The sequence below is a fragment of the Paramormyrops kingsleyae genome, chromosome 12 (genome assembly GCF_048594095.1).
Source record: "Paramormyrops kingsleyae isolate MSU_618 chromosome 12, PKINGS_0.4, whole genome shotgun sequence".
Lineage (NCBI taxonomy): Eukaryota > Metazoa > Chordata > Actinopteri > Osteoglossiformes > Mormyridae > Paramormyrops > Paramormyrops kingsleyae.
The window spans coordinates 31,531,483-31,552,653 of record NC_132808.1 but is presented as its reverse complement, the minus strand read 5'-3'; the positions used below and the strand labels follow the sequence as shown (position 1 = coordinate 31,552,653).

Genomic DNA, 21,171 nt, shown 5'->3' with positions numbered 1-21,171 from the left:
GCCTTTGACCTAAGAAAAGGAAAAGAATGCAGAATATAGGCATAATAACTGGAGCACATAAAGAAGATAAAGTGAATCGGGCTCCTTATGACACCTGAAGCGTGATCATGTTATGGCGGGAAAATGTTCTGTATAATGACACCATGAGATTAAAATGTAGCACTGGTCTTCCCCTGCCTGACCAGAGACTTTGAACACACTTCAATAAGTAACCCTTGTCATATGACCCGCCGGCTAGCTTAAGTGTGCTAGGAATAACTCAGAGTCTTGTGAAACATGTCTTACTAAAAGTACACAGATTAATTAGTAGATAGATAACCACATTCCATCCAACATTGCACTACTGCATGAACGTTTCCAGGTTCAGCGTAAGACACTTCCTTCGTTTCTGCTCTTGTTTGTGTGGGAAAAGGCTTCAAATTGTGTACATTAACATATGTACACCACTACAAAGGTAAGAAAATGAGGCAGTCTAACATAGCTACTAACAGCGTTCTGGCTGCCTAACAATCGGAGAAACAAGTCAATGATGCATGAAAAGAAAACTCTTCTTGGGATTGGTATATAGTATCAAATAGAGTCAGGGGAGGTCAATGGTGCAAGCCTTGTGTTACGAATCCAGATAAAAGAGTGAGCTGCCAAACTAATTAACAATAGAGAGGAGTTTAATATTCACCTTGTTACAGTTAAGCTTGAACTTCAGAAGTTCTTGATTTTCTACTAACAAAATTAACAATAGTGGGCTCTGCTGGGAAACTTACATTCTAGACTGAAATTTAGTTCATCATACAAAATTAGGAATAACTCAGGGGGAAACACAAGTTTGCCCATTTCTTAGGTTAAGCAGTTTATATGTTACCCCACAGACTAAAACTGACACGCCTTATTTGTACGAGCCACTGATTTCTAAGCTTAGATTAAATTGGGACGCAAAAGAAACTTAAACTGGCATTTTATTGGATTAATGTTATGTGGACACCTGAAATTTCTAAATTCACCTGGTACTAGGCAATTGATTCTGATTCTGAAGACGCTGTACAAAAAAGGAACACAAATATTTTTTCTGCTTCATTTGGGAAATTCCATTTTGAATACGTATCTTCCAGCCACTGTAACTAAAAAAAAAATCAGATGCTACATTAATACTATGTACTTTATACCACCAGTGCTTTAGTGGATAGACCAGAAATGCAGTAATAGTGATATTTTTAAACGGAAACATGTCACTGCAATGAGTGTGAGTGGTTCATTGTCCCTGGTTTCCTCTAATGATTGGGGAGGTTCCAGTTTTTCCCCTGACCTTGTACTGGATAAGCAGCTGGAATATGATTGGATAAAAGATCACGCTGAACACTGTCAGTCTCAGTTCCTGTCTTTTCCTGTTCTATCCATTGTTTCCCTGTTTGGCCAGCAGGTGTCACTAGTCATCCTGTTCGTTTCTGTGTTTAGTGCCTGTCACAGTGCCTAGTGTGTTCACTTGCTCCCAGGCCCACTGTCTGGCTGAATGGATTGGGTGTGGTGCTGCAAGTCCTGCTCCCTAACTATCATGGGTTCAAGGCTGGCTGGGGGTCCACTTCAATTATTGCTTGACTTTTTGTGTTTTCTGCCCGAGAACTCTGTGTAGTAAGTTCATTGTTTTCTGGTGTATTCAGTCTTTCGGCATTGGGTCTTGCTTGTATGCATTTATTCTTAGTTATTGCTGCTTATTTCTAGTTTTGCAGTCATGTCTTGCTACTTACGTTCCCAGTATCTCCTAGCACTTGAGTGCTTGCTTGCTTGATTGTTTATTGCTCTCACCTGTTCCTCATAGTTCCTGGTCTCTAGTGTTTGCTTGTTTGTAATGGTTCACACCTGTCCCTTGTTTAGCCCTCGTCATCTGTGTATGTATGTGTCTCCCCTTGTCCTATTCCCCACTTGGTTGTTTTATGTGCAACCTGCTACTTCTTCGGTAAGTGGTTGCTTCTTCTCTCTCTCCCCCCCCCCCCCTGTATTTCTCATGTTAGTCTTGGTAATATTTAGTCTTTTGTTTCTGGTTCAGTTCAGTTTTACAATAAAATCCTCTTTGTCCATAAGCCACATTGTTGATTGCCCTTCTATATAAGAAAAGGCACAAAGGTAAATCTCACAAAATGTAGCAAATGAAAAATTCACACATATCTCTCATGATCATCTTGATAGAAAATCCTCTCTGTTCTTACTCGTGTATTAACTGCATACAGCTGTCATATATAACCCTTCCCATACAGGTGTGTAGTAATGTTGTAGGTGCTTAATCTGCTGTCCATGCACGTACTCTGCTGTGCTGAAGGCCAGGGTAAAGTTCTTTTCTCTCTCATCCGCTTGAAGAGAGGAGAAATCGAAGGCGTCGGGGAAGAAGCGATGGACCAGGGCGCAGAAGGCGAGGCCATCTGCCCAAGACGAGGAGAAGTTCTCGATGGACACGCTCTGTGGAAAGGAACGAGCCCACAATGCAGGTTGAGTTTCAGGGGAGAATCTACTGCTGTGCCCATGAGTGAGGTAGTTAATCCCAATTTTCTAGGCTAAATTATCCAGTAGCGTAACACTGGTTAGGCTATTAATAAATGTGCTTGTACTTCTTAAATGTCACAAAATGCTATAATACTGGAAAATAGTTTGACAGTCCTATTCTTCATTAAAGCATCTGCTAAAGGCTCTTGGGGAGTTAGCACTTTAGCCACTGATGACATTTATTACAACAGTAAGAATCGACATTGTTCTGTTTTGACCAATCCCATGGCTTTAAGTCCTCACCTCATAATTACGGGTCTTGTTCTGACACCATTGGAGCACCTTCTGCTTGATGGAGCCTCCCATGCCTCCCCCAGAACCTATAGATGACTTCTGCACCTTGAAATTGCGAGTGACCGGTTTCCTGGAAGATGATTGGTTAAGACGTACATCAACCCGACGGTCAGAGAAAAGACTCGGGGGGTACTTGAAATGCACCATGCTGAAGCGTAGAGGCCTCAATTAACTTTGTCTAATAATGTCAACCCCCCCGGGCTTCTGACCATGTTAATGTGCCTCTGCTGACATTAATGACTAAACAAAAGCTATGCAGAGAGAATGACTCATGCATTCCACTATAGACTTATTGGATGCTGTTACCTGTAATCACTACACTGTGAAGTACAGTTCACATGGCAGGGGGTGTGGGATGTAACTGAAAACACGTTACAGGACACTGTCCAGTTAGAAGGAGTCACAGCAATAGCGGTCAATTTGAAGAAGATCAATTTAGTACATTCCAAAGTGTTTGCTTGTGATTGATGAGTTTTGTTTGGAGAAGCAAATTAACTCATTTGAGGTCTAAATGTAACAAGTCAGCAGGAAGTAAATGTGTGGGGGGCTGAGGTCAGAGAGGAGGAGGATTCGGAGGCAACAGCGGCAGGCAGTGGGATGCGACCACTTACTCTCCGGCGTCCTTCTGGAACTTGGCCATTATGTCCTTCTTTGTAGAAGCTCGCAATGAGTGCGCTGAGCTGCGGGGACGGGACAGGGCGGGGGGGGCGGCTGGCGTGGTGGTCGGCTTCCTTTTGGTTTTTGCTTTTCCCTTCGCATCATCCTTCGCTTTCTCGGGTCCTGCCTCCTCCTCTCGTTCCACGGGATTCTCTGCCTTCGTTTCGCCTTTCGCTTGTTTGTCACTTTGTTTCTCCTCCTTTCTCTGAACATCCTTCTCCTTATCTTCTAAGCTTTGCTTTCCTGACTCTGTGTTTCTCTCGCCGTCTGTTGGTGTTTCTCCCCTCTCTTTGTCTTCCCCTTTCTCCGTCACTCCCTCCTCTATCTCCGCTGGTTGCGTGTCATTTTGCTCCTGAAGTTTAGCACTCTCCAGCCCCTCCCCTCTCGGACTTCCTTCTTCTTTCTCATAGGCTGCTTCTGATGGCCCTGCCCCTGCATTCTCTCCATTGGCTCCTCCCACTGGGTCCCCTCTTTCTTCCTCTGTTGTCCCCCGTTCATTTTCATTCTTGTCTTGGGCTGATGCTCTGTCGTACTCTGTCTCTTGTAAAGAAAAAAATAGGAAGGATTCTTAGTCTATGTATCATTTTAATGAGGATATTACCACGTTGATTCTCATTATCATGTCAGTAATTAAACTATATTGCCTGTAGTCATATGAGTGCAGCAGAGTGGCTCAGTTGGTATCGTTGTCCCTCTCGATTCCCGACTTGGGAGTCTGAAGCCCGTTTTACTCCGTGTTGCATTGTCCTCCATTCCAAAATTCCATTAGATGAACTATCTCTAAACTGGGTACTGTCTGTGAAATCGTGTGTGTGTGTTCTGCAATAGACTGGCATGCCATCCAGGGCTATTCCTCTTCTTTGTGCCCTGTGCTGCCTTGGGCAGGCTCCAGCCCCCCTGCCCCCTGGGGGGGGGGGGGCATTAAATGGCTCAGCAGGCTAAGTCTCTGTGCCTGCGATCGGAAGTTCACCGCTTTGAGCCCCCACCCTTGGCAGAATAGTCACATGTCCAAGGCCTTAAACCACCAGCTGCGGGGGTGTTACACATTGGCTGACCCTGTGCTGTGACCCCCCCAGCTCTGGGGTAGGCAAAGAGAAGCATTCCAATGTACGTGTGCAAATGGCAAATAAAGGATTTATGATTGGTTGGAAAATGGAGAGATGAATGCGATCGTACAGAGAGACCCTGAACCCACTGAGCCACTGCTGCGACAAGACACTAGTGTTACCCTATCATTCACAAACGTAAGAAATGCATGTTGTATCAGTACAGAATAACAAGCACAGGCTGTATCGGTAACCGAATGCCCGTAGGGGATCCTTTCAATCCCAGATTAAGTGTGAGTTTCACTGCACTGATATCTCAGCAGGAATGAGAAGTAAAACACATCGGGGCCCACAGAACATTCGCTTTAAAAACAGATATTATGTTGTACTGTCATCAGCATTTGCACTTTACTGCCTTTCTGTGCAGAGCCCTTCTATGTTATTTAGTTGCTTTTTTGTTTTACATTTAAGAAGGTAAGAAATAAGAAATGATAACAAACGGCAACTGAATATGTCTCAATCCTCGACCGTTCTCACACCTTGTCTTTGTCTTCCTCCTTCTCAGCAGCTGCTGGTTTGGTGTCAGGTTCCTCTCTTTGAGGTGAGATGTCCCCCATCTCTGGCTTTCCTCCTCTTGGCAGTTTCTTCTTCTGCTGGAACAGGGGGCCAAATAAAATTGAACTCGTCCCGTTATCTAACCAGACACCCCCAGTCCACTTCTGCCCGAAAAGTTTCAATCATTGCATCAAAATACAAAGGATTTTATCCATATACTTCAAAGCCCGGTTAGCACTCACTGTGCACTTCTGACAGTGTGTTCACTCTTTTCTGCACACTTCCTGTACTCTCTGTCCTTGAGCTGGGACGCTATCCTGATGTCCCTTTTTGATACAATACATCAAACTCCCCATGGGGGCGTCTTCCAGCTCTTATTCGCTGTCTCTCTGGCCTCTTTATCGGCACTTTATTTGACCTTTATGTGACACGGGGCTCCCAAATTAGAAAGGGTGACACAGACGCAGCCAAACCCCCGACAGCTGCTTTGGCTGGAAACTATATGGCACCGCCGTCAATACGCACATGGATTTACCCACCAGCAGCACATAAACCCGTATGCTCTGATACACGCAGCCAGCACACGTGTGTCGGCTCTAAAATTGTCCTGAGGGTTTGCTGGATGTTAAAAGCTTTCCTCGAACCTTTGAGCTCGAAATGCCTCAACCGCCTGCCGACTTTCCCCTGTCACTCCGTTCTCCCGAGGACCTTAGTGGTAAAAGTCACCATTTGCCATTTGCCAAAAAAAACACTGAATGATGTTTAAAGTGTTTTCCTTCTGGTTCTTTGCTCTTTACGAGGTCAAGGAGATCAAGACACTGTCATTTCAAACACCCTGTCATTTTTTAAGTTGCTGACATATCGAAGGAAGCTGCTTTATATGCTTTTTTCTTTTTTTGCTTGACCAAATTTTGAGCAAATTTTTAGACGTTGCATGTGGAAATCTCCACTTGCGGCAACTCAATGCAAATGACCACACACATGCTATCCTGCTTATAAATGGAATTGAATTCACTAATGTAAATCTCGACGGAGGTGCTGCTTGTTGCTCCCAGACTACGTGACATATAGAGGAAAATTCACACACACCGGACACAAAAACACAGGCTGCTGATTTAGGAGGAAAAAGACCAGACTTCTCACCTGTTTTATTTGCAGTGTTTGTCCTTCCTTCTCTCTCTCCTGGCTTGCTGATAATATCTCGCAGTGTCCAGTCTTTGTCCAAGGTTTTGTGTAAACACCTCACTGGCTTGCAATATGGTGTAAGTGAACCCTAGTATCCAGGATGTCAGTCCCTCTAAAGTGAAGAAATCTCCTTCTCTTGTAGAGTGGTGTCAACGTCCAACAATGTCCACCCAGTGGTCGTACCTAAATTTATATCCTGTCAATCCACCATCTCCTTGTCCTTTAAACTTTGCATCTTTTCATTCAACACAAAACAGATGTCCTTAAAAATAAACCGCTATCTTCCCCCCCCCCCCTTCCCTCTGTCTTTATCACCCCCCCCTTCCCCCATCTCTCTATGCTTCTGTGGCTAAAAATATGACCATGCTTTCTTTACTGTTCCCCTTTAGTGTATTTCTGTAAATTCCTTCGGGAATTTTTCCACTGTATAGACCAAGGGACTGAAAAATCGGTCTCATGAATATTGGTAACACTGAAAAAAGACTTAAAGTAAATTTATCTACATCCACAATAAAGATTACAGATAAACAACCACATCCATGATATCATTCATCACCCAGCCACTTATCCAGTCCTGGGGGAAGCTGGAGTACTGCATCTCCCAAGGGGAATATGGCAGAAGGCGTGGGACATCACTCAGTCCAATACAAATAGGTGCTCTGATCATATTTTTTAATGTTATGTGCTCATGTTGCATGTGTTTCCTGTTGCTTTTCACGATTTCTCCCACAGTGCGAAAATATACAATTAGGTCAATCAGTATCTCTGAAATACATCATTGTGTGTGTATGTTCTGCATCAGACTTGCATCCTGTCCAGGGTATATCCCTGCCTGGTGCCCTGTGAAGTACTCTGTCCAGGATAGATGATTCAAAAATGGATGGATGGCACCTGATTTTATTCAGACCAAACATGCTGAATGATTTATAGGTTTAAGTGAAATACAACCAGTCAGACAGCACGTGCTATTCGGTGCCTTTTTCCAAATCTTGAAACCAAAGAGTCAAAGCAGTCACTATTAAACGTCAGCTGCAGCTGCAACTGTACAATTGTATAGCTGTACAACCGACCAAGTAAATAATGTAAAAGAACCAAATAAACAGTAGAGGGCGCCACATTCATGACAATCAACGGAGATACATTTGCGCAAGAGTAGTACTCGTAAGATATGAGAACTACTGACATTTCCTTTGACGGTTCCTTTAATAAAAACTGTCCAATTGTTTTTGATAAGTAATTACCATTTGGTTACGTGTAATTCTTCCTTATTTTCTCCTAGAGTACTTTCTCAAGCAATCTCAAGATTTTGAACATTGCCTGTAAATTATATATGAAGTCTTTCAAATCCACACATTAGGGCATACACTATTTCTTTTAAGCCACTGTGGACCAATTTGGGCACAGTGTTTCTCTATTGAAAAATACTTTAATTTCAAGTTTTTAATATTAAAAAATCAAAAAATGTTTTTTCTTGTGTAATTTAGTCGTATTGTGTTTCCCTCTGACCTAATAAGCTTTCCAGTCCCCGCTGCGGAGAAGCAGCACCACAGCCGGATGATACCAGCACCGGACCTGACTGCGGACTCAGTGATGAGTGACGCACTGCCTCTGATCTGTGTCACACATAACACTTGGGATTTAGGCGAGAAAGTTCCGTTTTGGTCTCACCTGTCAAGAAAACCCTTTAAGGGGAAGCATCCCAGTTTATCCCATAGCAGCCTCCCAGTTTGGAGAGAGTCCGATTTGAGCGGAATGAATGTGGAGCCGGAAAACTGACTTTGGGTGGGGAACTCAAGCACAGCACAGTAATGTGTACTTGTAATAAAATTAACTTCATAAGGCCAAGACTATGACCAGTGCTACATGGTAGTTAGGGTTGCTTCTTTTAATCTGAAGATATGTGGATTGCTAACCCGCACCCCACCCCAACGCACCCTTGACCACGCCCCCATGAATGTATGTAACATCTATGTCTTAATATTTCATTAACCTGAAGCATGTTGCTCATTATTATTCTTGAAAGCATAGTCTTCATAGTTGATTGAGCCTCTACTTAATATTCCGTCCAGTAAAATTCCGCCCCAGAGACAGCATCTCCTCTACCGCATGTGAGTACAGCTTTCCAGCCTTAGTAAAAGTAACCAAGCAAATGGTACACTGACTATTAACAGGGGCTTCACGGAACACGAGCACGCGGGAGTCTTTTTTACCCAAAATTCTGAAAATTAATAGAGTTTGACTTGGAATTACAATAACGGAATAGCGAGTATTTGTATATACCAACAGCGGGTGAGGGATATAATAAAGTAATGAGTAAGTTGATGTTACGAATCGGTTATAATTAAAATTAATAGGTGCCTAATTCGTGCGTATAATGCTGAATATTTTCTGGTTTTATTACGGTGTACGACACCCGTGTGTCGTTTTTTTCTTGGGCATTTACTTTCATATATACATAAATCATATTAGTATAGATAATATGAAAAGTTACGATTGGTTATGTAGGTTTTATGTATGCCGCATTTTAAGCCTCAGTATTTGGTAGCCGTACATAATTGTGTGTATTTTAGATTAATTTGTCTTAATTTAAGACTAAAGTCAGTTTGATTATGACATGTTAGGCTGAACTAGGGACAGATTATATATGTTGATATATTATTTGGTTTTGGTTCGAGTCACACACCTCCTGTCTGTGAGGAGTTTGCACTTTACTGCCGAACTTCCGAAGACGTGTAGTTTATGTGGACTGCTGTCTTGCGTGTGTCCGTGTCCCGTGATGAAATGTCATCTTACCCGGGGGGCTCTCTGTCAGACTCTAGGTTCGTGGGTTTGATGAGTGATTAATCGCTTCTGAACAGATGGGCGTGCTCACTCTTCAAAACACTATTTTTCTTTTATCCCTTTATGGTCTTTTCCTGAGGTAGCTGTAATAGGTTAGTGCTCCAGCTAAAAGTCTTGAACCAGATCTCCTACAGGCTAGTTGTTGTGGCTGGATGGACATTAGATCCTTCCTACCCTATCCCACACATGGCCCCAAGGTGTGGTGTTGTTTACTTGTGTCAGCAAAATATTTAGTTAATGGCCATTCCTGATGCTCAAAGACTCAACACCCGCAAAAAGCTGTTTTGCACCTGATAAATGGGGAAGTATGTTTTGCGTGTTTGCATCACAGAGAAGAGGAAGGAGAGACCATCGTATGATTAACTAAATATACACATCCAGGAATGTTTGCTGACTTGCAGTATTTTTTTGTACTCAACCACCAAATCTATTAGAATCCTTACTACTGCTACTAAAAAATAAGTTTTTGTTGAAGAATATGATTCATGTTTTTGTCTATCTATGCTAGTTCGTATGCGTTTCTATATCACAACATGGAAGTTTAGGCTATACACAGTCAGAGAGCGTGAAGGAGAGTGAAAGGCTTTTTCTAGGTCTAAGTGTGTTCATCTTGTGATGTTAAGCATGAGTGTTGTGACTAAGATAGTTATCAGTGAAGGTTACATCACGTACTCTCCTGCTGACCACATGCTGTTTGACAGCTCACTCTGACGGGGGTAACAGTGTCTGTGTTGGGATCACCACGGCCATAACGATTGCAAACTCAGTCACAAAAACCATTGGACTGATAAAGTGCTGTTTTGAATTTAGTGTAATTCATTTTGTGTTGTGTCTCCATTCTATATTGAGTTGTTGGTAACACTTTACTTTATTTTTTTGCTCAGATCAGACTTGCCTGTCTTCAGATTCACAATTACACGCGACCTGTATCTAACTGTAATGTGAACGCATCTGTCCTCCGAAATGGCACCGATGTTCACGCTGATGTGCTTTTGCACGAGTCATCTGCGGCACCAACAGCAACAAACGCGCTGACTGATGACGACAGCGCCCAGCGCATGCGTATAGGCGGGATAAACACTTGCATTCCGATCTGACTGTTCTCATTCATGTTGCATGACCATGAATCGGATACGTATCTGATCTAGGACCATATATGAATGTCACTCAGATTTGTAAAGATCGGATTTCTGTGTCCACAAAGCTCTGAAAACTTCAGTTCTGAGTCACATCAAGTCACGTCAATTAAAGTGTTACTGAGTTGTTTTTAGGGCCTGGAGTTGAATTTGACTTTATTAATTTAAGCTGACAAAGATTACAAAAGAACTTATTACCAGGCTACCATTAGGAATGTGGGTTGTAAAGACTGATACCTGGTCTGCCTGTCACACCCTCAAACGTCATTCTGCAAATATGAGCCTCTCCAAAAGGAAAACAACTGAGTCAGAATGTCTTTTCTTAATGGATGTCAAAAATGGATTTTTCTATTATGGCTTTTATGGGACTTGAAAATAATTGTAAAAAATGGCCGCTGCTGACGTGGCATACACAAGAACAATATATTTAAATACATTTCTGAGACATATCCAGATATTTTAGACATGTACTTAAATATTAAAAATCCATCACAACAGGGCACAATGGACGGTCCACAGTGCGGCCTTGTATGGTAAAGGGGACTTTATAATAAACGGCACTCGGAAGACATGAAACAAAAGGGACCATGAGGGATCTAATCGAAGGCAGGTAAATGATACTGGAGCAAACAAAGATTTAAACCAAACTCAAGGAAACAGAGTGACCCCAGACAAGATCAGGTAAAGAAAGCACAGCAGATAATAAACAGAAAACAAATGCGATGACCAACAAAAGCAAAAGGCAGTTATATATAAATATACATGGGCTAAACAAGGGACAGGTGTGAACCATCACAATAAACCAAAAACTAAAGAATAGAGGCAACAAGGAACAGGTGCAGGTCATTCACAATCAGTAACAATTTAAACGCTAGAAATGGTTTGGCCAGTGACACTGACTGATCAAATAGGGAAACGACGAACAGGACAGGGATTGAACTGATCCTGACACTACATATGAGTATATTGTACATGATTATATGTTTGAAATGTATTTGTATATACGTAAATGTATTCATTACATTTAACACATTTAACAGTTTTAGTTACTATAATATTTACATTGCGTACTGATGTATTTGAATTGACTAATAATTGTTGCTGTTACCTTATTCATTTAATTGTTGCTCATTTATTCACATACTTCAGAAGGCAGGTAAAATTCAATTCAAAATCGACGCTTATTTAACTTCATAAAAACTTGTGAATTTGTTAACTTTTGGTTAAATTTTCCTTTTACTGCTGTAGATTCCTTTCATTTTTGTCCCCACTTCGTCTAAGTTCTGATGGCTGGGAGCTGACTACACCCAGGGCACCTGACCACACCCAGGGCACCTGACCACACCCAGGGCACCTGACCACACCCAGGGCACCTGACCACACCCAGGGCACCTGACTACACCTAGGGCACCTGACCACACCCAGGGCACCTGACCACACCCAGGGCACCTGGTGTAATTTGTGGAAATCGCCTCTTAGTTGCTCATGCAAATGAAAAGAAAATTCATGTCATAGTTAGACCCGTTCACAATATAACCGGGATACTCACACTATGCAGAGTAAGGGGCCACAAGGACCAAGACTGAAGGACACTGACCAGGTTTGTTTTGTGTTTGTTTGTTCGGGGGAGGTCGTGCATTTAAAGACTGTGGGCTGGCAGAAATGGGACATATAGGACCCTGTTGCTCAAAACCATGATACCGCACAAAAGCCTGGACAATGGCAGCATCTGGTCACCCGACATGTTTCAGCTGCATGTTTGCCGTCTAAAGCTCTACTTATAGTCCAAGATAAAATTGATTTTAAGAGCAGAAACGTCTTAATTTAATAAGTTGTTGTCAAATAGAATTGCAGATGTTTCCTTTACAAAAACAAGATGTGGAGTTTCAAAACCCTTTTACCAAGATGGGTGTGGGGGGGGGGGCTCACTGGACCAGTTTGGTTGCATAGAAGCAAATTAAATAAGCCAAGTGTGACTTTTGTCCAATGTAAATAACAGCAAAGGCTTATTTTGGTGTCCAGGGGGCTGTTCCACAAAGCAGGATTTCTTGCTTATCCGGATAACTTGTCGGATTTAAGGTAGTCTTGGCTAAAAGAAAGGGAATGAAAATAAAGTCCATTTAGCCCAGATTACCTTAAATCCAAGGAGTTATCTGGCTAAACAAGAAATCCTCCTTCATGGAATACCCCCCTGTAACGGACTTATCACAAACAAAACGGTGATGACTTATTTTATGTGTCTCAGGACTGAGCCAATGCCTAAAAGGTGAATTAAATCCCAATTTAATTGAAAAATTACTTTCAGTTAATGTTTTGCTTCCTTTTCTAAATGAAACCATACTGGACAGAGAAGTGAAAAAGCACAATTACTGATAAATACAAACTGGATGACTTGAAGAGGAAATAATTGCCATAAAGCATCCAAAATGATCTGAGCCAGGTTACGTTGTACGTTCTCTGTGATTGTGCTGAGCCGCGTGCATTGAAACGCATGAGCCGTGTGACTGGCATCTCCCAGCATCTCCCAGCATCTCCCAGCATCTCGCCAGGGCCTGCTTCCTCTTCTCAGTGTATCCTTTGGTGTCTTCGTTTCTACGACAGGAGCATTTCAGATGTGCAAGGTGAAATCCGTAGCTTATCTAGACGGGGGATCAGACAGATGTATTTGCCCTCTTTTACTTTTGCCCCCCCCCCCCCCATCTTGACATTTCACAGATGGGCCATATTTTATTTTTAAAGAAGCCGCGTGATTGCAGATCGGGTGGGCTTTCCCAGTTCCTTTTCTTCCCGCATTAGAAAAGTTGGCTTCCTGTTTGAATCTCTGCAGACAAAGACAAAAAGCTGGATGTGATGAAATCAGAATGGGTGGGGTGGACTGGCCTATAAAAGCAGGAACACAAGGGGGGGGGAGTCACAGACGGGGCTGGAGACACTTGGGGGGGCATCTTACTCTTGTAAGTTCTCTCAGCGGTGCAGTAATTTTACTATGATTACTTTTAAGGCGCTGGCTAATTTATTTATTTATACTGCCAACAATGATATCAATGTCATTTGTTCATAATCCATCGGTTTTATAAATAATCTTTTATATTACTTGTACATGTTACCCAGGACATAAAAATTATTATTTTGTTGCCTTTCCCCACTGACACTGTGTTCTGCCGTCTGGTTGAAGCTGGGAGGTGGGAAGGAGCGACGGAGTGAGTGGAGTGCTGGAGGACAGGAGGCAGGAGGCATAAGCGGGCAGAGGATGGCGTGCTGTCGGGACGGAGCCGGGCCGCGCCGCTGGCTGACGCTGGGCTCGGGGCTGCTGGAGTGCCTGTGCTTTGCAGGCATCGTGTTTGGCTGGGCCTCGCTGGTCTTCCTCCTGAAGGCGGAGAGCTACTTCGGCAACCTTTGCACAAACGGGACCGCGGTCAATAGCAGCGAGAGCGCCGGTAAGTGTGCGCTTCACGTCCCCGCAGCTCCGTGTGACTGCCCCGGATCACCTGTCACCTCGTCCCCTCTCTCTCAGACTGCAGCCACCAGGACGACCAGTTATCCCTCATCTTCACCATCGCCTCCTTCCTGAACAACTTCCTCCTGCTTCCCAGTGGATTCTTCTTTGACCGCTTCGGCACTATGGCCACGAGGCTGCTTGCAGTGTGAGTCCGCTCTTGACTGTTGGAGGCCTGTTCGTGGCTGCAGACTTAGCATTTGATCTGATTATTGTGCTGAATATTGGAATGCGTCTTTCAGATACCTTTACCCTCCTGAGACCCAAACATGACAAGCATTTATCCGTGATACCTCTGCGGATGGTTTCCTCGTCGCTGTGCAGTTATAGCAATTGATGCGTTCCAGAGGCATGGTTCAAATGCGGTACGTGGTCACAAAGGCTGCCTTCGCATGCCTGTTAGGCCACATTTCAGCATCATTTCTGTCCTCAGTGGTGCTATTTGAGTGACATAACTGCATTACAAAAAGCAGTGTACACGATCTGATGGCTGGGAAAGTGATTAGATGTATGCTCAGCGGGGAAATTTGCTCTATTTTATAAAAATTGTTTTTATCTTAATACCTTTTTATTGCCTTTTTTCAGTTTAGTTTGTCTAGTTTTATGAGTTTATGAGTGAAAAGTGTTCCTGATGGACAAACTTCACCGTTTACATACGCCGCACACTTGCTCATATTAGAACTTCCATCGTTCTCAGAATGGTTTGTTAGGCTCCATTGGTTCTCCCTTAATAGCGATGAACCAGACCAGAAGCGATCTCTTTGGCAGGATGTTCTCTGGTGCAGTAGATGTTACGCACAGCCTTCTCTACCTTCTCCTAACTTGTGTGTGATACCAGCCTTTTTGCAGAGTCTAAGACGATAGATCATGTTTGTTTACAGCGAGGCAGGAGCCCCAAGATAAAAGGCAGGAACCAAAAGATGGTGATGAACGACTCGGTTCCTTGATCATCCTACCATGTGGCAGCCAGATTTCTCCGTCTTTGTTTGCTGATTTGCATAGAATAGCACCTTTCCTGTTGGTCCTGTTCAAAGTCAGGGCTGGTTGGTTTCCAAATGACCTTTACTATTACAGATGACATAGATCCTTGCGCGGCTATCTGGAATGCTGCTGGCCTTCGTGTGGCATGGCGTAAACAAGTGAGGGTCAGGTGATGTTCCGGTGACGGCTAGGCATTCTGCAGCGCATGTGTGTCTGAGCTGTCCACTTGGCTGTTGGAATAATTTACGCTGAAGGAAGAAAAAAGCAAAACAGTAGAGTGTATGTAAGGCTTGTCTTAAGTAGAATTTAAGCCTTATGTCTAAATGGAAGAACATGTGAAAGAAAGAGCTGAATAGCAGAGATATTTAGTTGAAAGGTTCATGTCAGCTAAATCTGAAACACAGTAAATTTATCCAAACTAGATGTCCTCAGACTTGCATTCTTTTCTACAGTTTGGTTAAATACTACTTTAAAAGTCTTGCTTGTGCTCCATTGTATATTTTGATTTCTTTATGTTGAATTTGGCAACAGATTGTACAATTTGCACTCGAAGAAATTTTACTGTTGATTTCTGTGAAAGTTGTTGCTGAATAAATCAAAGAAGCGGACTTTTGTTTGAGCAACATGGCCGTTATGTTTTCATGTATTTTATGTTATACGAAAGAGTGCAGCTGTAGCACTAAATGCTGCAGTATATTTACCATGTTAAGTGAAATGCATTGATACAAATATCTCATTTAATACTTAACAATTGATAAAGGGAAAAAAATAACGGATTGGCATCAGTATCTGCAAATACTCAAGATGTTAATGTTGGGGTTGGGCTAAAAATATTATGCCATATCGAATCACTGTAATTTGCTTTATTACAGGAGGTCATTCAAGCTGTGATTTCTGGGTTACAAAGTAGGCTAATATAGCCATGAGTAATATAGCTAAATTCTTCATGTGCCATGCTATACTTCACGTTTTCGCCCAGCTTGCCGCATGCCCATGTTTGGTCTAATCTTTCCGAAACGCGGTTTAATCTTTCAGGGACATGCACCATTTCGACTCTCTGATATGCTTATCTTGTGCCGCGATGACTGTCGATAATTTAGAGCAGGGACGTCTGGTGGGCCACAACAGGCTGATAGCCTTTATGGGGGCTTTTAAACTCTGAAAAAGAAATTAAAAAATAGGAATCACTAATTTTCAGTTTCTAGCAATTTTTATTTTATTTCAGTTTTGGGGTTTGTTTTAAGTTCAGTTTTTGTCTCACGCTTTTTGTTTTATTTTGATGGTTCTGTAGGGGGGTTCAGTGGTTAGTATTGCTGCCCCCCACCCCCCATGTCATCATGGGGTTTCCTGCAGTTACTCCAGTTTTCCCCTCACAGTCCAGAAACATGCTGAGGTGAATTGGAGTGACCAAAATTGTCAGTGAGTGCCCAGTCCTGTCCTTCTGGTTTGACTGGTTTTTCATTCAAAGCATTACAGCTTTTGAGGTTTATAGGTCTTCCTGCTGTGTCCAAAACTGAAGGCCATAAATAAAACAGGAACCCTCTACAAAACAGGCAGAAGGGGTTTGATGAGCTGGACTTTCGTCTACTTCGGTTTAGACATTCCTTTGCTTTGGTTTAGCCAGATTTACAGAGTTATTTTGTGCATTGCTGTTCTTTTTTAACCCTTCATAGATTTAAAGTTATATGGGGATTTTAAATCCTAGGTAAAATGGAAGCAGATAAATAGCGATAAATTCATCATTATTAAGCAAATTTTTTATGCAATGATACTCTTGGAGTTTTTTCTAAAGAAAACTGTGCTATTAGCTGACAAGGAGCATCATTTCAGCTTTATTTATTTGACAAGTTTTACACATGAAGTTCACAGGATCAGAAAACAATTAAGTCAGGGTCAAGAGGATAATTACTCGACAAGTTTAGGGAGTCCTGAGCATTTTGCAGAGGAAGATGTTTTGAGTTCAAATATTACAGTGAAAAGGCCAATGAAGCTTCTACTTGGAACTGAATGGATATTAGGACATATTGAAGGACACAGAATTGTGAAAAAATACCAGTTTTGCAGGTGGCAGATAAGGAGAAGAATGTGAGGTCACATGATAGTGGGAGAGAGAGTGTAGACTCTTACTGTCTGAGCAGTGTAAGGGAGTGAACGGCACTGGATATGCTATAAGGCAGTGAACGGCACTGGATATGCTATAAGGAAGTGAACGGCACTGGATATGCTATAAGGCAGTGAACGACACTGGATATGCTATAAGGCAGTGAATGGCACTGGATATGCTATAAGGCAGTGAACGGCACTGGATATGCTATAAGGCAGTGAACGGCACTGGATATGCTATAAGGCAGTGAACGGCACTGGATATGCTATAAGGCAGTGAACGGCACTGGATATGCTATAAGGCAGTGAACGGCACTGGATATGCTATGACCTTGTACTGCCCAGTACTAGTCAGAGGAAATCAAATGATGCTTTATTCGCCACTTGCAAAAGTACAGCTACACTGAAATGATTCTTCATGCATATCCGATCTCGCACTCTTGATCGTGCTTTCATACTGTACATATATGCACAGTCAAGAGCGAAGTTTGGGGGCTGGTCAATTATCCAGTGCCGGGGGGGGGGGTTACGGACCTTGCTGAAGGGCCCACTGGAGATACGAATCTTTGGCCCAAACAGGCAACCTTCTTAGCACCATAGGCACATAGACCTAACCTGCTGAGACACATATCACCCCCCCCCCAAGCCACACACCAACCCACCCCCCTGAAAATGAGGATGGGTTTCCCTTTAGGCATGCTCCCCCCCCCCCCCCCCCCGAAAATGAAGATGGGTTTCCCTTTAGGCATGCTCTCCCCCCCCCCCCCTGAAAATGAGGATGGGTTTCCCTTTAGGCATGCTCTCCCCCCCCGCCCCAGGCTTTGTTCTTTGCTCTGAAGGGGTGTTGTTTCCTGGTCTCGATTGCCCCATGCTGGCTTGGTGACGTATTTTGTTCCTTGTTAAAAGGACAATATAAATAAGGGGGTGATTTTTAAAAAAATAGAATTTGGTGATCAGTGGTCATTGTTGACACACCGCAGCACACAGTGCACAACAACAAGCTGTGTCCTCTGCATGTAACCTGTACGTGACATAGCAGGGGGCAGCTAACTCAGCGCCCGGGGAGCAGTGCTTGGGGGCGGTACCTTGCTCAGGGTACCTCAGTGGTGCCTTGCTGGTCGGGGATTCGAACCTGCAATCTTTCAATTGCAAGTGCACTTCCCTAACCATCAAGCCACCACTGCGCACGGTGGGAAGGTGGTTCACAGGAGTTAGGGCCTGCTGGACCTTCTGAACGGTACAGGGTAAAGCCTGACATGGAATGTCCCTCTAGCAAGAAACCCGATTATTGGTTCACTTCCTTCACAACATATCTAATTCAGGGGTCCTGGGGGGCTGCCTTGGTCCTGCCAACAGCTAGAGCCGGCCCTCACTAAAATTGAATTGAAGAAACGTAATGGACGTGTAGGGGAACCGCCCACTGGCCCAATGGCGGAATCCAATTGGACAGCCGAAGGCTTGAAATGCGTGTGGATCCTTCTGAGCGCTTCTGTAAAGTTACTTACCCGTTTTAGGTAAAGACCGAATTATATCTGACTCCAATTTAATTAAAGATCTTTATGGCAATTTTAGTCATGACATTTCTGTTATTTAGATTACTTCTGGGCTGTGCCTTCTATTGCTGAACTCCCACTAATCCCGGACGGTGGGGCGCATCGGATTCGGCTCGGCCGATAAGGCGATCCGTGGATCTGCTATGTAGGTTTAGAAGTTGGACAACCACTACAATGTAATACAGTGCCAGCCTAGATACCCGTCATGACCCGGCGGCCCTTAACGCCCCAGAGGCTCAGCTGACACTTGCCGAATCTGAGCTAGTGAGGGCCACAGAGGTTAAGCCGATGTCTGCCGTAACTCAGCGTGTGCGTACCTCAGAGGCTGAGCCGGACGTTACCGTAACCCAGCGTGTGCGTACCTCAGAGGCTGAGCCGGACGTTACCGTAACCCAGCGTGTGCGTACCTCAGAGGCTGAGCCGGACGTTACCGTAACCCAGCGTGTGCGTACCTCAGAGGCTGAGCCGGTCTTTTACCGTAACCCAGCGTGTGCGTACCTCAGAGGCTGAGCCGGACTTTTACCGTAACCCAGCGTGTGCGTACCTCAGAGGCTGAGCCGGTCTTTTACCGTAACCCAGCGTGTGCGTACCTCAGAGGCTGAGCCGGACTTTTACCGTAACCCAGCGTGTGCGTACCTCAGAGGCTGAGCCGGACTTTTACCGTAACCCAGCGTGTGCGCACCTCAGAATAATCCCAGTCTCTGATGAACATGCAGAGGTTTAGCAAAGTCAGAGAGCCAAGAAGTAATCAAAACACAGTTTATTCACAATTAATATATATCACATCAATTTAATCAAATATAACATAATAGTAATTCTAACATGTGGCCACAATTTCTAAACTATATAATCCAATTAAAAGTATACAACAATTCCATACCTCAGCTGAGTGGACACATAGTAACTGCAGAAAATATCTGATTACAGATGAAGATTCATACAGCACTATGTGGGAGCTCTGATTACAGAGTGTCTCCCCGTGCTACTCTGGAGCTCTTCCTTAAGTATTCCAAACCAAGTGACAGACTGTATCAAAGGTTGTGATTGATTATTTAGGACCTGCTCTGATCTAGTGTGTGTGTCCTGGAGAACTGTTGATCTTATCAATTCTCAGGTCCTCAGCCAATCAGATTGCTTTAGGAGGAATGTGACAATTCCTTTGTTCTACCAGGTGATAAGATCCTCCACTTTGGTGGGTTTAGTCTTATTTTCTATATTTCTCTTATGTGAAAACATGCCGCTTTAAGGTTGAGAGTATTGTGCCCGTCGTACTGTGACCATTCAAACGAGACCAAACATGGGTGTATGTGTCCCTAATGTTAGTCTGAGGTAATACCTCCTGTGTTAGTGTGAGTTAGCCAGTGTAGGATGCATCTGTGTCTTGACGCAGCCAGGCCTTGTTGCTGGAATTTGGCTGCGGGGTTCTGGCCGCCCAGTGGGGGTGAGGTGTCCCTTTTGATGTGGTGATCAGGTGATTTGGGTCCAGTCTTGTCGGAGCCGGTGGACCTTTGCTTCAGGACACTGGGTGGAGCATTACAGGCTTGCCAGAGCTCAGACCAACGGGGCCTCCAGCCTTACAGACGTCCTAACTGACCAGTAGCCGTTGTGAAGCTCCACGTTCAGTCGTCTTTGTAGTACACCCAACACAGTCCTAACACGCTGCTTTTTATGTGCTCCCTCTTTTCCAGAATATTGTACACCACTGGTGTCTTGATGGTCGCCTTCTCCAGTGCAGGTATTGTCCGTTTTATGCTTTTGGGCACGTAGACACAATTATGCGGTTTCCTGATCTGCAGCCTCGGTCCTGTGAAGCCTCCTGCCAGCCTCTCAACGCAGAGCTGCAGTCGCTTTGTTTTCATTTCTTGTTTGTTTTTCATCTCCCATCTTCCGTCTTTCCTCAGTGATACCCAATCTGCTCTTCCCGGCGATGTCCTGCATTGCAGTGGGCGGCATCCTCTTTCTCATGACAAATATGCAGGTACGCCTCTTGTATAAAAAAAAAAAAATTGACGCTGGGCCCTAGGCCCCAGTCTCGTCCTACTTCCCCATCAGCCTTTATTTCCCATTGTTGGGAGTCGCTTTGACTCCTGCTGTTTTCCGCTTCCGCGTCTTGTCTTCAAGGCCGACAGCAGACTGCGTCGCATTTGCAACCGACAGCCAGTGCATCGTTATATTAAAACCGATCTCTCGTTTTTGTTTGTTTTTTTTGTTTTTTTTTCCTCACATGGTTCCTCGCTCGCTGAAATCTGATTGCAGAATCACGCCTAAAAACAAACACAAACGAACGTACACAGTCTGGCGGGGGTGTCCTCCTGCTCTGCCCACCACGGCAGATCTCTTTCAGCTCGGGGGCCTGTTTGCTTTTTTAGTGGGGTGGGGGCCAGGATACGGAGTCCCCACTGAGTGTGAGATTACTCCATAATGGGTGATAGATGAAAGATGATTGCACACAAATGGTTTCCACAAATCTCCTCCTTTTATTGAAGCAGTGCTGAAAAACATGTTGTGAGGCAACAACATTATGTCAACAAACCCTAAGATCTGTTCCCGACGCAGTTACTACTTGATGTTTCGTAGTTACAGATCCAATGGCTGCTTTTATGAACAAGCCGAACACTTGGCAGTGAAATTTAATCTTTTTTTATATTCAGCACTAATATATTAATATACAGCAGAGTCTGCTGTCAAAACTCAAAAAAGTGGTAATTCACAATAACTGTGGCAAAATAAGAATGGCATATTAAATACTGAATCCGTTTCAGATTTTATCATAGTGGTTTAATATGTGGTAATTT

The 21,171-nt window shown here is 43.7% G+C and overlaps 1 protein-coding gene across 5 annotated transcripts in view; it reads left to right on the top strand.

Annotated features, from left to right (window-relative positions):
* The first annotated feature begins 421 nt into the window (after positions 1-421).
* LOC111834176 (equilibrative nucleobase transporter 1) overlaps positions 422-21,171 on the top strand; it is a 32,136-nt gene continuing 11,386 nt past the window's right edge. The window contains exons 1-6 of one of the 5 annotated variants that reach the window (XM_072697959.1): positions 422-454; positions 2,347-2,517; positions 13,419-13,680; positions 13,758-13,887; positions 20,065-20,111; positions 20,278-20,354. In XM_072697959.1, coding sequence (XP_072554060.1) covers positions 437-454; positions 2,347-2,517; positions 13,419-13,680; positions 13,758-13,887; positions 20,065-20,111; positions 20,278-20,354 — 705 coding nt within the window. In that variant the 5' untranslated portion in view covers positions 422-436. Of the gene's footprint in view, positions 455-1,866; positions 1,949-2,346; positions 2,518-8,224; positions 8,375-9,991; positions 11,844-13,146; positions 13,198-13,418; positions 13,681-13,757; positions 13,888-20,064; positions 20,112-20,277; positions 20,355-21,171 lie in introns of those variants that run through there. The other 4 variants (XM_072697958.1, XM_023793193.2, XM_023793194.2 and 1 more) reach the window with 4 other exon arrangements.